The sequence below is a fragment of the Coregonus lavaretus genome (genome assembly GCF_964263955.1).
Source record: "Coregonus lavaretus genome assembly, contig: HAP1_SCAFFOLD_752, whole genome shotgun sequence".
Lineage (NCBI taxonomy): Eukaryota > Metazoa > Chordata > Actinopteri > Salmoniformes > Salmonidae > Coregonus > Coregonus lavaretus.
In genome coordinates, this window is record NW_028158803.1 from 6,536 (window position 1) to 22,839 (window position 16,304).

A 16,304-nucleotide genomic window follows, 5' to 3' on the forward strand; every position below is an offset into this window, starting at 1 on the left:
TAAGAATGATGATGCTAATCACAGACCATGTCTTTCTCTACAATCTGAGTCTGAGAGAGGGCCCAAAGTTAAGACTAGGGCATAGATTTCTATTCATGCCCAGGCTCGAGTGTTTACAGTGGGGCACGGTGAGGGACAATACCTGTCTGTGTCCTACAGTGCCCTGACAGGCCCCCCTAGCAAGGGAGAGTTTTAAATTACCACCCAGAGAAGCAAACGGCAAATATTTGCCTTACCGACCGCAGATTGCTGTGGTGTGCTAGACCTGCATACAAAGAAACTCCTTTCATATTGGATGGGCTGAGAACAGACTGTGATGTTGCTGGGTTGTGTGTGTGTGTGCGTGTGCGTGTGCATGCTTGTGCGCATGTATGTGTGTCTATGTTTCTTCTGTGGTTGCCAGGGACACTATGGGCTGTCTCACTCACCCACGGCCTTGCAGGTCTTGGTGTTGGGGTCCATCTCATAGCCCTCGTAACATTCACACTTGTAGTCTCCTTTGTAGTTGATGCAGATCTGGCTGCAGGCCCCAGGGTTCTCACACTCATCTATGTCTGAGGAGGGATATCAGAAACACATCAATTACACTGAACAAGGGGATGGACAGCAGAGTAGAGATATCTGGGACATTTACTGTAAGTAGCTACTGTTTGGAAAGAGAGAGTATGAGAAGAGAATGACGTGGGAGATTGAGAGAGCAATTTCCAGAGAGCGCAATCATTGGTAAGGCTTGGCTGAGAGGGACATATTGTATGGGACTCTACCTCCACAGGTCTTCTTGTCTATTAGTTTGTAACCAGAGGGACAGTCACACTCATAGCCGATCCTCCGGTCTCTGCAGATGTGAGAGCAGCCTCCATTGTTGTCTGCACACTCATTCACACCTAGAAAGAGAGGGATGAAAGGAGAAATAGAGGAAGGGAGGGAGGGGAGTGAAACATAAATAAAACAACCAAGATATTGGTCTATGTGTGTGTGTGTGTGTGTCTGGGGTCGCCTCTAGGGGAATGTGATGCTATCAGACACCTGGAACCGTTCCAGAATGCACTGGGGCTCAGAAGGGGGTGGCTTCGCACCAGGTGCCCCTCTCTAATCTGATTTCCTTTGGGAAGCAGCTTTCCTCCCCTTATCCCTCTATCCATTCATCCCTCCCCCTCCTCCTATCCCTCTATCCATCCCTCCTCTTATCCCTCTATCATCACTCCTCCTATCCCTCTATCATCACTCCTCCTATTCCTCTATCATCACTCCTCCTATCCCTCTATCATCACTCCTCCTATCCCTCTATCCATCCCTCCTCCTATCCCTCTATCATCACTCCTCCTATCCTCTATCCATCCCTCCTCCTATCCCTCTATCCATCCCTCCTCCTATCCCTCTATCATCACTCCTCCTATCCCTCTATCATCACTCCTCCTATCCCTCTATCATCCCTCCTCCTATCCCTCTATCCATCCCAACTCCTTACCTTCCTTTATCCATCCCTACTCCTATCCCTCTATCCATCCCAACTCCTTACCTTCCTTTATCCATCCCTACTCCTATCCATCTATCCATCCCAACTCCTTACCTTCCTTTATCCATCCCTACTCCTATCCCTCCATCTCTCCATCTCTACTCCTTACCTTCCTTTATCCATCCCTACTCCTATCCCTCTATCTCTCCATCCCTACTCCTTACCTTCCTTTATCCATCCCTACTCCTATCCATCTCTCCATCCCTACTCCTTACCTTCCTTTATCCATCCCTACTCCTTACCTTCCTATCCTTTTATCCATTCCTCCTCCTTATCCCTCGCTCCGCCCCTCTTCTTCCCCTTCATACAGGTAGCTCTATCCATCCCTTTATCCATCCCTCCTCCTTACCTTCCCTCTCTTTCATTATGTTCCCCTTTCAGTATCCATCCTCCCTTACCCTCCCTCCCCTCCTCTTTCTCTCTCTACCTATCTCCATCCTTCCTTATATCACTTTATCCCACTATTTTCCTGTCTCCCCGTCACCCTCCCTCCCTCCCTCCCATAAGAAGGGATTTACAGTGCTACCATTTTGGGGGTCTAAGTTCCTAAATAATTTTTATTTGGAAGCACCATGTCGTCCTATTTTGTTGCATCACAACCTGTAATTTAAATGGATTTGTGAGTGAAATGAAAAAAGTGAAATGAAAAAAATAACTTACAAAAATTAATAACGGAAAAGTGGTGCGTGCATATCTATTCACCCCCTTTGCTACGAAGCCCCTAAATAAGATCTGGAGTAACCAATTACCTTCAGAAGTCACATAATTAGTTAAATAAAGTCCACCTGTGTGCAATCTAAGTGTCACATGATCAGTCACATGATCTCAGTATATCTACACCTGTTCTGAAAGGCCCCAGAGTCTGCAACACCACTAAGCAAGGGGCACCACCAAGCAAGCGGCACCATGAAGACCAAGGAGCTCTCCAAACAGGTCAGGGACAAAGTTGTGGCAAAGTACAGATCATGGTAGGGTTATAAAAAAATATCAGAAACTTTGAACATCCCACAGAGCACCATTAAATCCATTATTATAAAATGGAATTAATATGGCACCACAACAAACCTGCCAAGAGAGGGCCGCCCACCAAAACTCACGGACCAGGCAAGGAGGGCATTAATCAGAGAGGTGTTGGGTTTGCGCCAGACATAGCGTTTTCCTTGATGGCCAAAAAGCTCAATTTTAGTCTCATCTGACCAGAGTACCTTCTTCCATATGTTTGGGGAGTCTACCACATGGCTTTTGGCGAACACCAAACATGTTTGCTTATTTCTTTCTTTAGGCAATGGCTTTTTTCTGGCCACTCTTCCGTAAAGCCCAGCTCTGTGGAGTGTACGGCTTAAAGTGGTCCTATTGACAGATACTCCAATCTCCACTGTGGAGCTTTGCAGCTCCTTCAGGGTTATCTTTGGTCTCTTTGTTGCCTCTCTGATTAATGCCCTCCTTGCCTGGTCCGTGAGTTTTGGTGGGCGGCCCTCTCTTGGCAGGTTTGTTGTGGTGCCATATTCTTTCAATTTTTTTTATAATGGATTTAATGGTGCTCCGTGGGATGTTCAAAGTTTCTGATATTTTTTTATAACCCTACCCTGATCTGTACTTCTCCACAACTTTGTCCCTGACCTGTTTGGAGACCTCCTTGGTCTTCATGGTGCCACTTGCTTGGTGGTGCCCCTTGCTTAGTGGTGTTGCAGACTCTGGGGCCTTTCAGAACAGGTGTATATATACTGAGATCATGTGACAGATCATGTGACACTTAGATTGCACACAGGTGGACTTTATTTAACTAATTATGTGACTTCTGAAGGTAATTGGTTGCACCAGATCTTATTTAGGGGCTTCGTAGCAAAGGGGGTGAATGCATATGCACGCACCATCTTTCTAGCTTATGATAATGAAGTTTGCTAAATCTAGTTATCTTCACGTCTGCATTGCCATTGACTTGACTGGCAGCAGGTTGAGTGGATGGACAGAGCAGGGGTAACACCTCCTGATTGCTTGTTTGTTAGCTGATGAATTTCAGTACAGCTGTGGCAGTCAACTGGCAATAACAAGTTATAGTTGATTAGTAAATTAATGGTGAAATTCCGTTTTAAAGATCTATGCTTCATATGACATCTATTATTCAAGTCCATGTTGCTCATTGCTCATAATTTCTCCAGTGTCTCATACCCCTCTCCGTTGCCAGCAATTTTCTTCAGCAATATTGCCAAAACAAAATTGCTTGTGTATTATCTATGGTGGAGCGCTAATCCATATGGTGCCTTATGGGTAATGTAGTCTGAGCATGTTTCCTTGCCGTGGACACACTCGGGGGAAGAGTTGGTCTTTGACGGTAACGAGCGAGCTGAGAATTGTCCTGATTTATTCCCCCTAGATAAAATGAAGCTCCGATTACAAACAGAGTGACCATCTGGATCAAGTGGATCCTAATAGGTGTGTGTATGGGTTGGGTGTGTGCCGGCGTGCGTGGATGCATGCGTGTGTGTGTGTCTGTCTTACCGCACTCCTTCATAGGTTCGTCTGACCAATCCTTGCAGTCTTTGACGGCATCACACACCTTGCTGCTGTCGATACACTCTCCATTCTTGCACATAAACTTCCTGGGGCCATCACACTTAGTGGCTGGAAAAAAAGAGAGGGTCGAAAATACACGGATCATTACCTTGCAAAAGCTTACAACAAGTGTTTGATTTCCAATGCATATCCCAGCTCTAATTCCTCGGGCCAGATAGCATAACATAAGTCATCTGGTTCCCAGACACTGCTATTAGCCTGGGGGCGGGGTTATACAATAAGTAACAATTATAATTTGGTAGCTTAGCACTCTGTCCCTGCAGTTGAGAAGATGATAGTGTAATACTACAAAATACACTATATATACAAAAGTATGTGGGCACCCTTTCAAATTAGTGGATTTGGCTATTTCAGCCACACCTGTTGCTGACAGCTGCGAAGAGACAGAGTCATTAGATCATTTATTTTGGTACTGTCCATATGTAGCTTGTTTTTGGTCACAGGTCCAGGAATGGCTGATGAATTGAAACATTTACCTGGAGCTAACCCTGCAGATAGCACTACTGGGTGATCTGAAAAGTCATAGTCAATCGATCAATAATATATTATTACTTTTAGCTAAAATGTGTATCTTTAATTTACAATCTGTAGAAACTATGAGAATAGAAAGGTTCAGAACTTTTGTGAAACATCACAAATGTATATATGGCAAATAGAAATCCAATATGGATGGTGTTAAGAAAAAGATGGGAGGGGTTGAATGGAACTGAAGGATGGGACTAATAACGACAAGATAACTCATGTAAAATATACTGTGTCCGTAAAATGTATATAGGTTCAGAACTTTTGTGAAACAGCACAGTTAAAAATATATGGCAAATAGAAATCAAACTGGATGGACATCAGAAATAGATGGGTTGAGGGAAGAGGAAGAACAGCACTAAAAACAAACAAAATATAACTATTTAAAAATAGATTGTGTCCGTAAAATGTAAATAGTATGCATAAACTGGAAGTAGAAGCCTAAGTGTTGTTGTTCATTAGTTTACTCCAATTAGGGGAAGGGTGGTACAATTAGTGGAAAATAATAAAGGAAAACATATAAAAAAATTATATGTATATATATACAGTGAGGGAAAAAAGTATTTGATCCCCTGCTGATTTTGTACGTTTGCCCACTGACAAAGAAATGATCAGTCTATAATTTTAATGGTAGGTTTATTTTAAAATGAGAGACAGAATAACAACAAAAAAATCCAGAAAAACGTGTCAAAAATGTTATAAATTGATTTGCATTTTAATGAGGGAAATAAGTATTTGACCCCCTCTCAATCAGAAAGATTTCTGGCTCCCAGGTGTCTTTTATACAGGTAACGAGCTGAGATTAGGAGCACACTCTTAAAGGGAGTGCTCCTAATCTCAGTTTGTTACTTGTATAAAAGACACCTGTCCACAGAAGCAATCAATCAGATTCCAAACTCTCCACCATGGCCAAGACCAAAGAGCTCTCCAAGGATGTCAGGGACAAGATTGTAGACCTACACAAGGCTGGAATGGGCTACAAGACCATCGCCAAGCAGCTTGGTGAGAAGGTGACAACAGTAGGTGCGATTATTCGCAAATGGAAGAAACACAAAATAAATGTCAATCTCCCTCGGCCTGGGGCTCCATGCAAGATCTCACCTCGTGGAGTTGCAATGATCATGAGAACGGTGAGGAACCAGCCCAGAACTACACGGGAGGATCTTGTCAATGATCTCTAGGCAGCTGGGACCATAGTCACCAAGAAAACAATTGGTAACACACTACGCCGTGAAGGACTGAAATCCTGCAGCGTCAGCAAGGTCCCCCTGCTCAAGAAAGCACATATACAGGCCCGTCTGAAGTTTGCCAATGAACATCTGAATGATTCAGAGGAGAACTGGGTGAAAGTATTGTGGTCAGATGAGACCAAAATGGAGCTCTTTGGCATCAACTCAACTCGCCGTGTTTGGAGGAGGAGGAATGCTGCCTATGACCCCAAGAACACCATCCCCACCGTCAAACATGGAGGTGGAAACATTATGCTTTGGGGGTGTTTTTCTGCTAAGGGGACAGGACAACTTCACCGCATCAAAGGGACGATGGACGGGGCCATGTCTTGGGTGAGAACCTCCTTCCCTCAGCCAGGGCATTGAAAATGGGTCGTGGGTGGGTATTCCAGCATGACAATGACCCAAAACACACGGCCAAGGCAACAAAGGAGTGGCTCAAGAAGAAGCACATTAAGGTCCTGGAGTGGCCTAGCCAGTCTCCAGACCTTAATCCATAGAAAATCTGTGGAGGGAGCTGAAGGTTTGAGTTGCCAAACGTCAGGCTCGAACCTTAATGACTTGGAGAAGATCTGCAAAGAGGAGTGGGACAAAATCCCTCCTGAGATGTGTGCAAACCTGGTGGCCAACTACAAGAAACGTCTGACCTCTGTGATTGCCAACAAGGGTTTTGCCACCAAGTACTAAGTCATGTTTTGCAGAGGGGTCAAATACTTATTTCCCTCATTAAAATGCAAATCAATTTATAACATTTTTGACATGCGTTTTTCTGGATATTTTTGTTGTTATTCTGTCTCTCACTGTTCAAATAAACCTACCATTGAAATTATAGACTGATCATGTCTTTGTCAGTGGGCAAACGTACAAAATCAGCAGGGGCTAAAATACTTTTTTCCCTCACTGTAGGTATATATATATATATATATATATATATATATATATATATATATATATATATATATATATATATATATATACAGTACCAGTCAAAAGTTTGGACACACCTCCTCATTCAAGGGTTTTTCTTGATTTTTACTACTTTCTACATTGTAGAATAATAGTGAAGACGTCAACACTATGAAATAACACATATGGAATCATGTAGTAACCAAAAAAAGTGTTAAACAAATCAAAACATATTTTATATTTGAGATTCTTCAAGGTAGCCACCCTTTGCCTTGATGACAGCTTTGCACACTTTTGACATTCTCTCAACCAGCTTCATGAGGTAGTTACCTGGAATGCATTTCTATTAACAGGTGTGCCTTGTAAAAGGTTAATTTGTGGAATTTCTTTCCTTCTTAATGTGTTTGAGCCAATCAGTTGTGTTGCGACAAGGTAGGGGTGGTATACAGAAGATAGCCCTATTTGGTAAAATACAAAGTCCATATTATGGCAAGAACAGCTCAAAAAAGCAAAGAGAAACAACAGTCCATCAATTATTTTAAGATATGAAGGTCATTCAATCTGGAAATAACTTTCTTCAAGTGCAGTCGCAAAAAAAATCAAGTGCTATGATGAAACTGGCTCTCATGAGGACCGCCAAAGGAGAGGAAGACCCAGAATTACCTCTGCTGCAGAGGATAAATTCATTGGAATTATCAGCCTCAGAAATAGCAGCATAAATAAATGCTTCACAGAGTTCAAGTAACAGACACATCTCAACATCAGCTGTTCAGAGGAGACCGTGTGAATCAGGCTTTCATGATCGAATTGCTGCAAAGAAACCACTACTAAACGACACCAATAAGAAGAAGTGACCTGCTTGGGCCAAGAAACACGAGCAATGGACGTTAGACCGGTGGAAATTTGTCCTTTGGTCTGGAATCCAAATGTGATATTTTGGGTTCCAACTGCCGTGTCTTTGTGAGACGCAGAGTAGGTGAATGGATGACCTCTCCATGTGTAGTTCCCACCGTAAAGCACAGAGGAGGAGGTGTGATGGTGTGGTGGTACTTTAATGGTGACAAAATCTGTGATTTATTTAGAATTAAAGGAACACTTAACCAGCATGGCTACCACAGCATTCTGCAGTGATACACCATCCCATCTGGTTTGCGCTTAGTGGGACTATCATTTGTTTTTCAACAGGACAATGACCAAACACACCTCCAGGCTGTGTAAGGGCTATTTGACCAACAAGGAGAGTTATGGAGTGCTGCATCAGATGACCTGGCCTCCACAATCACCCGACCTCAACAGAATTGAGATGGTTTGGGATGAGTTGGACCACAGAGTGAAGGAAAAGCAGCCAACAAGTGCTCAGCATATGTGGGAACTCCTTTAAGACTGTTGGAAAAGCATTCCAAGTGAAGCTGGTTGACAAAATGCCAAGCTGTCATCAAGGCAAAGGGTGGCTACTTTGAAGAATCTAAAATATAAAATATTGATTTGTTTAACACTTATTTGGTTACTAAATGATTCCTTATGTGTTATTTCATAGTTTTGATGTCTTAACTATTATTCTACAATGTAGAAAACCAAACTTTTTACTGGTACTGTGTATATATACAGTGGGGAAAAAAGTATTTAGTGAGCCACCAATTGTGCAAGTTCTCCCACTTAAAAAGATGAGAGAGGCCTGTAATTTTCATCATAGGTACACGTCAACTATGACAGACAAAATGAGAAAAAAAAATCCAGAACATCACATTGTAGGATTTTTAATGAATTTATTTGCAAATTATGGTGGAAAATAAGTATTTATTTGGTCAATAACAAAAGTTTCTCAATACTTTGTTATATACCCTTTGTTGGCAATGACACAGGTCAATAGTTGACACAGGTCAATAATGATAGAATAGTGTACGGGTGCTGTGCTGACATCCAGGGCATTATCATATTCTGAGGAATAATTATATTTAGGGAAAATTATTTGGTCAAGAGCAGCCTCTCGATAGCAACAACGATGAGCTGTAGTACTTGACTCCGCATCCCACATCTCATGGCCCGGTGTATTGAGCCATTGTTTTGCAACAGCTACGATTCACCTTAATATCATTAAAGCAGTGTGGATCAGAGAGATGTGTCCCCTCGGGGGAACCCCCTGGTTCCCACCCAAATGGCACCCTATTTCCAACAGTGGGGGAAAAAAGTATTTAGTCAGCCACCAATTGTGCAAGTTCTCCCACTTAAAAAGATCAGAGAGGCCTGTAATTTTCATCATAGGTACACGTCAACTATGACAGACAAAATGAGATTTTTTTTTCTCCAGAAAATCACATTGTAGGATTTTTAATGAATTTATTTGCAAATTATGGTGGAAAATAAGTATTTGGTCAATAACAAAAGTTTCTCAATACTTTGTTATATACCCTTTGTTGGCAATGACACAGGTCAAACGTTTTCTGTAAGTCTTCACAAGGTTTTCACACACTGTTGCTGGTATTTTGGCCCATTCCTCCATGCAGATCTCCTCTAGAGCAGTGATGTTTTGGGGCTGTCGCTGGGCAACACAGACTTTCAACTCCCTCCAAAGATTTTCTATGGGCTTGAGATCTGGAGACTGGCTAGGCCACTCCAGGACCTTGAAATGCTTCTTACGAAGCCACTCCTTCGTTGCCCGGGCGGTGTGTTTGGGATCATTGTCATGCTGAAAGACCCAGCCACATTTAATCTTCAATGCCCTTGCTGATGGAAGGAGGTTTTCACTCAAAATCTCACGATACATGGCCCCATTCATTCTTTCCTTTACACGGATCAGTCGTCCTGGTCCCTTTGCAGAAAAACAGCCCCAAAGCATGATGTTTCCACCCCCATGCTTCACAGTAGGTATGGTGTTCTTTGGATGCAACTCAGCATTCTTTGTCCTCCAAACATGACGAGTTGAGTTTTTACCAAAATGTTCTATTTTGGTTTCATCTGACCATATGACATTCTCCCAATCCTCTTCTGCATCATCCAAATGCACTCTAGCAAACTTCAGATGGGCCTGGACATGTACTGGCTTAAGCAGGGGGACACGTCTTGCACTGCAGGATTTGAGTCCCTGGCGGCGTAGTGTGTTACTGATGGTAGGCTTTGTTACTTTGGTCCCAGCTCTCTACAGGTCATTCACTAGGTCCCCCCGTGTGGTTCTGGGATTTTTGCTCACCGTTCTTGTGATCATTTTGACCCCACGGGGTGAGATCTTGCATGGAGCCCCAGATCGAGGGAGATTATCAGTGGTCTTGTATGTCTTCCATTTCCTAATAATTGCTCCCACAGTTGATTTCTTCAAACCAAGCTGCTTACCTATTGCAGATTCAGTCTTCCCAGCCTGGTGCAGGTCTACAATTTTGTTTCTGGTGTCCTTTGACAGCTCTTTGGTCTTGGCCATAGTGGAGTTTGGAGTGTGACTGTTTGAGGTTGTGGACAGGTGTCTTTTATACTGATAACAAGTTCAAACAGGTGCCATTAATACAGGTAACGAGTGGAGGACAGAGGAGCCTCTTAAGGTGTTTACAGGTGTGTGAGAGACAGAAATCTTGCTTGTTTGTAGGTGACCAAATACTTATTTTCCACCATAATTTGCAAATAAATTCATTAAAAATCCAACAATGTGATTTTCTGGATTTTTTTTCTCAATTTGTCTGTCATAGTTGACGTGTACCTATGATGAAAATTACAGGCCTCTCTCATCTTTTTAAGTGGGAGAACTTGCACAATTGGTGGCTGACTAAATACTTTTTTTCCCCACTGTATATGTATGTGTGTTTATGTGTATGTATTCAGAATGTATTCAGACCCGTTGACTTTTTCCACATTTTGTTAAGTTTTTAGCCTTATTCTAAAATTGATTAAATTGTTTTTTTCCCTCATCAATCTACAAACAATACCCCATAATGACAAAGCAAAAACTTTATTTTCGAATTATTTGCTAATTTATTAAAAATTGAATACTGAAATATCACATTCACATTAGTATTCAGACCCTTTACTCAGTACTTTCTTGAAGCACCTTTGGCAGCGATTGCAGCCTTGAGTCGTCTTGGGTATGACCCTACAAGCTTGGCACACCTGTATTTGGGGAGTTTCTCCTATTATTTTCTGCAGATCCTCTCATGCTCTGTCAGGTTGGATGGGGAGCGTCACTGCACAGCTATTTTCAGGTCTTTCCAGAGATGTTAGATCGGGTTCAAGTCCGGGCTCTGGCTCGGCCACTCAAGGACCTACAGAGACTTGTCCCGAAGCCACTCCCGCATTGTCTTGGCTGTGTGCTTAGGGTCGTTGTCCTGTTAGCAGGTTTTCATTAAGGTTCTCTCTGTACTTTGCTCAGATCATCTTTCCCTCGATCTTGACTAGTCTCCCAGTCCCTGCCACTGAAAAACATCCCCACAGCATGATGCTGCCACCACCATGCTTCACCGTAGGGATGGTGCCAGGTTTCCTCCAGACGTGACATTAGGAATTCAGGCCAAAGAGTTCAATCTTGGTTTCATCAGACCAGAGAATCTTGTTTCTCATGGTCTGAGAGTCTTTAGGTGCCTTTTGGCAAACTCCAAGTAGGCTGTCATGTGCCTTTTACTGAGGAATGGCTTCCATCTGGCCACTCTACCATAAAGGCCTGATTGGTAGAGTGCTGCAGAGATGGTTGTCCTTCAGGAAAGTTCTCCCATCTCCATAGAGGAACTCTGGAGCTCAGTCAGAGTGACCATCAGGTTCTTGGTCACCTCCCTGACCAAGGCCCTTCTCCCCCGATTGCTCAGTTTGGCCGGGTGGCCAGCTCTAGGAAGAGTCTTGGAGGTTCCAAACTTCTTCCATTTAAGAAGGATGGAGGCCACTGTGTTCTTGGGGACCTAGAGAGACAGTAAGGGGAGTACTACTGGGCATGGAGGAAGACAAAGGGGAAGACGGGATGGTCAGTAAGGCCAACCCACCGTTGATACAGCCAGCCTCATCACTGAAGTCAGGACAGTCATGGACCCCGTTACACTGCTTGGTGCCATGAATACAGGATCCATCACCACACTGGAACTCATCTGGACGGCAGGTCAGCAGAGCTGTGCAAGATAGAACACACACAGACACAGAGCGAGAGAGAGAGAGCGGGAGAGAGTGAGAAAAAAAAAATGAACACAGAGCATACACACACACAGTTAATTCACCAGGGCATCATCCAACTTTCTCTCTATCTCTCTAGAGATCCAACCCCAACACGGTATCCTTTCAAAGATGAAATTACCCCAGTGAAAAAGTGTGTGTTTCATCTTGGGTTTGGGCCAAAACAGAGTGCATTTCAATTCACCAGTAATCACTCATACATACAACTCACCCCTACTCCCCCTGTTTCCCTCTGCACCAGAGAAATGCTGTGGAAATGAGAAGCTGGGAGGTATTTACTCACTGTCTGGGTAAAACACACACCCAAGACTCCTCTGCTCTGCTTTGTTCTGTTGTTTGTGCTCTGTGTGTGTGTGTGTGTGTGTGTGTGTGTGTGTGTGTGTGTGTGTGTGTGTGTGTGTGTGTGCTGTGCTGTTCTAGCAGTAGTATAGGGGAAGGTTTATTTTACCCATTCATCTCTTTAACTGCTGCTTTAATTATTCATGGTATGCACTTTGGAGATGTAATGTACACCATAGGACAAGACGGGAGGCACACACACACACGCACACACACACACACACACACACACACACACACACACACACACACACACACACTCGCTGAAAAGCCTCCCCAAACACAATGCTTCACACTCCAATAAAAACAAAGACCCCCTTGATGTTAAAACCAGCATAACCAGCATAATCCTAGTGTATCATAATGTGCTGATGCTATCAGTCCAGTGATTGGGATCTGAGCTCAGCTAATGATAATACAGCACACACATTGTTTCTGGACCAGGCAGTATAACTTCTAAATATACAGTACCCATGATAGCACAATGTATTACGTTTTGATAACGATATTGATTTTGATCATTAAGGTATGCTCCAACACCAAAGTAATTTAAAAAGTCTGAAACCCTGCTGATTTCATCCCTGTCTTTGTGATCAGCGTGTTATTATTGAGTGGTCTCTGGGGTTGAGAACAGTGTGTTACTCAGGGAGAGAGAGCCAGGTTGTGAGTAGCCTCACTTCCTCTCAAGGGCTCTCCACTGTTCCAATCGTCACACTGTTGCATGGCAACCAACTCAACTGATTGCCGTGGTGTTTCCAGCGTGGAGCTTATTATCACCGGGCACCATAACAGAAGTCTCAGCTGGCCTTTGATACCATATCATCCATGCATACACGCAGGTTAGCATTTCTCGTCCTGAATCTTGCTCTGGAGGCAGCTCTGCAGTGGTCACTAGCTAGCACAGCCACAAAGTAATACAAAAGCAAATGTTTGTTTTCATGAATTGTTACAATATAGCCAATTTTGACTTTGCAGCTGGCCCATCTAGCGCAAATCGATCAGTTTTGCCTCCAGGGCAAGATTTGTGACAATAAACGTCAACCTGCTGCATACACACAGGCACGCACAGATAAAGATGCTCAAACACACACAACGCTTATTTTTTTTGTTGTTGTAATTTTTTAGCAGACGCTCTTATCCAGAGTGACTTACAGTTTAGTGAGTGCATACATTATTTATTTTTTCATACTGGCCCCCCGTGGGAATCGAACCCACAACCCTGGCGTTGCAAACGCCATGCTCTACCAACTGAGCTACATCCCTGCCGGCCATTCCCTCCCCTACCCTGGACGACGCTGGGCCAATTGTGCGCCGCCCCATGGGTCTCCCGGTCGCGGACGGCTACGACAGAGCCTGGATTCGAACCAGGATCTCTAGTGGCACAGCTAGCACTGCGATGCAGTGCCTAAGACCACTACGCCACTCACAAATCCATCCACATATATCCACATATATTGATTGTACATCGATATAGTGATGTTTACATAGAAGTCATTCTAAGCTTTTTGGCAAACTTGAGTCTACTGTTTGGATGACATGGGTCCCGTTATGTATGTCGAAAACCAAACACTGCATTCCAAGGGGACAATTACTTACTTACTACACAGGGTCATTGGGTGTTGCATAACTTTGTTTATTAAATAAATAAGTACAAACATTTTGTGTTATTTGTTCACTCAGTTCCCTTTATCTAATATTAGGTTTTGGTTGAAGATCTGATAACATTCAAAACATATTAAAAAATTATGCAAGAATAGAGAAAATCAGAAGGGGGCAAATAGTTTTTCACGGTACTGTATATATGTACGACCACATCCTGTGTGCATCCCCAGGTGACCCAAGCCCAAATACAGTAGATGACTTACCGCAGTCAGCCTCATCAGACTTGTCCTTGCAGTCTGCGTCTCCATCACATTTCCAGTTGAGGTGGACACACTCTCCACTGCCGCACTGAAACTCCCCCTCGGGGCACCGGGGCTTCTGGGGCTCCTTCCGGCGACTACAGCGCTCCATAGACTCATCAGACTTATCCCCGCAGTCCGGGTCCCCATCACAGCTCCACAGGGCCGGGATGCACTCCGAGTTGTTACAGCGGAACTCATGGGGGCCGCAAGTGGGGGTGGAACACTTCTCCTCATCACTCCCATCCCCGCAGTCGTCGTCGCCGTCGCACACAAAGATGGGCGCCACGCATTTCCTGTTACGGCACTGGAACTCCTTGGCGGGGCAGGCCTTGGAGTCTGGAGGGAGGAGAGGGAAAACAGAGAGAAAGAGAGAGGGGGATGAGTTAGAGGTCTAAACACCGAAGAGTGTGATGTGATGACAGGATACCAAGATACAATTATGAAGAGAAACCATGATCTATCATGAAACAGATCTAAATGCACAGACCAGTAAGAAGGAAGAACTTCTTCTCACAGATTGCGTAACAGAATGAGAGTGGGAGGTAAAAGGGTTAGCTGTAAGATCACATCCGGTACAGAGTATGAGAAAAGAGATGAGAAACGCAATCATGGTCTAGGCACCTGGTCTGAACTACACCTCCAGCCATGGCGACTCTAGGGCACACAGCCATACACCCATGCTAAAGAGAGCTAGCCTCTGTACTCTACTGTATGTGTCTGAGAGAGAGAGAGAGACACAGACAGGCTCTGAATGGAGTCTCTATAACTTATCTGTGTCTACCTCTAACCTCATTGATTTCCTGGTTGCCCAGATGGCCTCATGCTTGGCCCTGGCTCTGTGTAGTGGCAGCACAGACTAAATTACTGTTAGTATGCCGTGGTAAGCGGCTGGCCCTGCCTTAATAGGGTCAGCTAAACTAAAGGGATAACTGTCCCGAGGATGTGGAGCTATTGAGTTTTATGGCGTTTTTATATAGAGGATTGTTTATAATGCTGTGCACTGCAATGAGGGAATCTATACACACACAGTTAAACACATACACAATCGCAGACACACACACGCAGGCATGGACGAATGCAGACACACATTCACTCACAGAGGCACACACATACTGGTATAAGACTTGCATGAAGACATGCACGTAAAATGCGTAGTTATACAAATAATGCTAAAACTGATGCACATGGTGTAATCGTCAATGTACAGCCTTACACTTCCAATGTACTGTAGGACACACACTGCTGACTGGGTATTGTTCACGGTTGATGATAAATGCCACTTTAGACTTTTCACCTGCCCAGGCTCTGTGGAGTTTGGTGTGTAACACCCACAGTGAAATACTCCAGCCATCCCCAACAGTGATATCACATTTCCACACTGGACTGACTCCCTTTGATTTATGTGTTGTGGGGAAAAGGGCATTCTTGTCCTACAGTAGCACTTCACTTCCCAGTGTGTGTGTGTGTGTGTGTGTGTGTGTGTGTGTGTGTGTGTGTGTGTGTGTGTGTGTGTGTGTGTGTGTGTGTGTGTGTGTGTGTGTGTGTGTGTGTGTGTGTGTGTGTGTGTGTGTGTGTGTCATCCTCCTACCACTTCAGTCTCTCCCCAACACCAGCTACCACGCACTGCGCCACTGGGGCTAATTATAATAATAGCCAAGTGTATTTGCTGCTAATTTTGCGGCTGCAAACGAATGATCTCCACTCCGATCAGAGTAATTAAGTCAACAAATAAACAAGAGGAAATTAGAGGTTCAGGTGTTTACCCTCCCCCTGTCTGTTTATTGACTGACAGTTGAGCAGGAAGAGTAATTTAAATCAGGTTCAATTTAGCGAGATTTTCATTCAGGTTTAATTTTGGTTGAATGTTTAAATGTACAGATAAATGAATGAAAATGCAAACACTGTTGATGCTATTTTGTCTTGTAAGAAAAACTAGTATCATATTATACCGGCTTTACAGTAGCATTTCACTCTCTGATATATTTCTCATAGATAAATCCTCTAGCAAGCACCTTGAGCTGAGCTGAAGAGAATAGATGAATAGCTATTTCTCTAGCCAGTAGAGAGCTGGGTCAGAAGGGTTATGTTTGCTGTAAACAGCGGGATAGGAGATTATTGTCTGAGCTTGGCTCCCAATGGGACAACAGTCTGCTAAGACACTGGTACCTGACTGGATTC

General features: G+C 43.8%; 1 protein-coding gene across 1 annotated transcript in view; it reads right to left on the reverse strand.

The window, feature by feature from the left end:
• Positions 1 to 428: 428 nt before the first annotated feature.
• The window catches only part of LOC311123568 (low-density lipoprotein receptor-like), a gene marked incomplete at both ends in the record, with an annotated part of 216,636 nt that continues 200,760 nt past the window's right edge, over positions 429 to 16,304 (reverse strand). The window contains 5 exons of the mRNA XM_084197810.1: positions 429 to 554; positions 765 to 884; positions 4,016 to 4,138; positions 11,700 to 11,822; positions 14,088 to 14,462. Coding sequence (XP_084053936.1) covers positions 429 to 554; positions 765 to 884; positions 4,016 to 4,138; positions 11,700 to 11,822; positions 14,088 to 14,462 — 867 coding nt within the window. The remainder of the gene's footprint in view (positions 555 to 764; positions 885 to 4,015; positions 4,139 to 11,699; positions 11,823 to 14,087; positions 14,463 to 16,304) is intronic.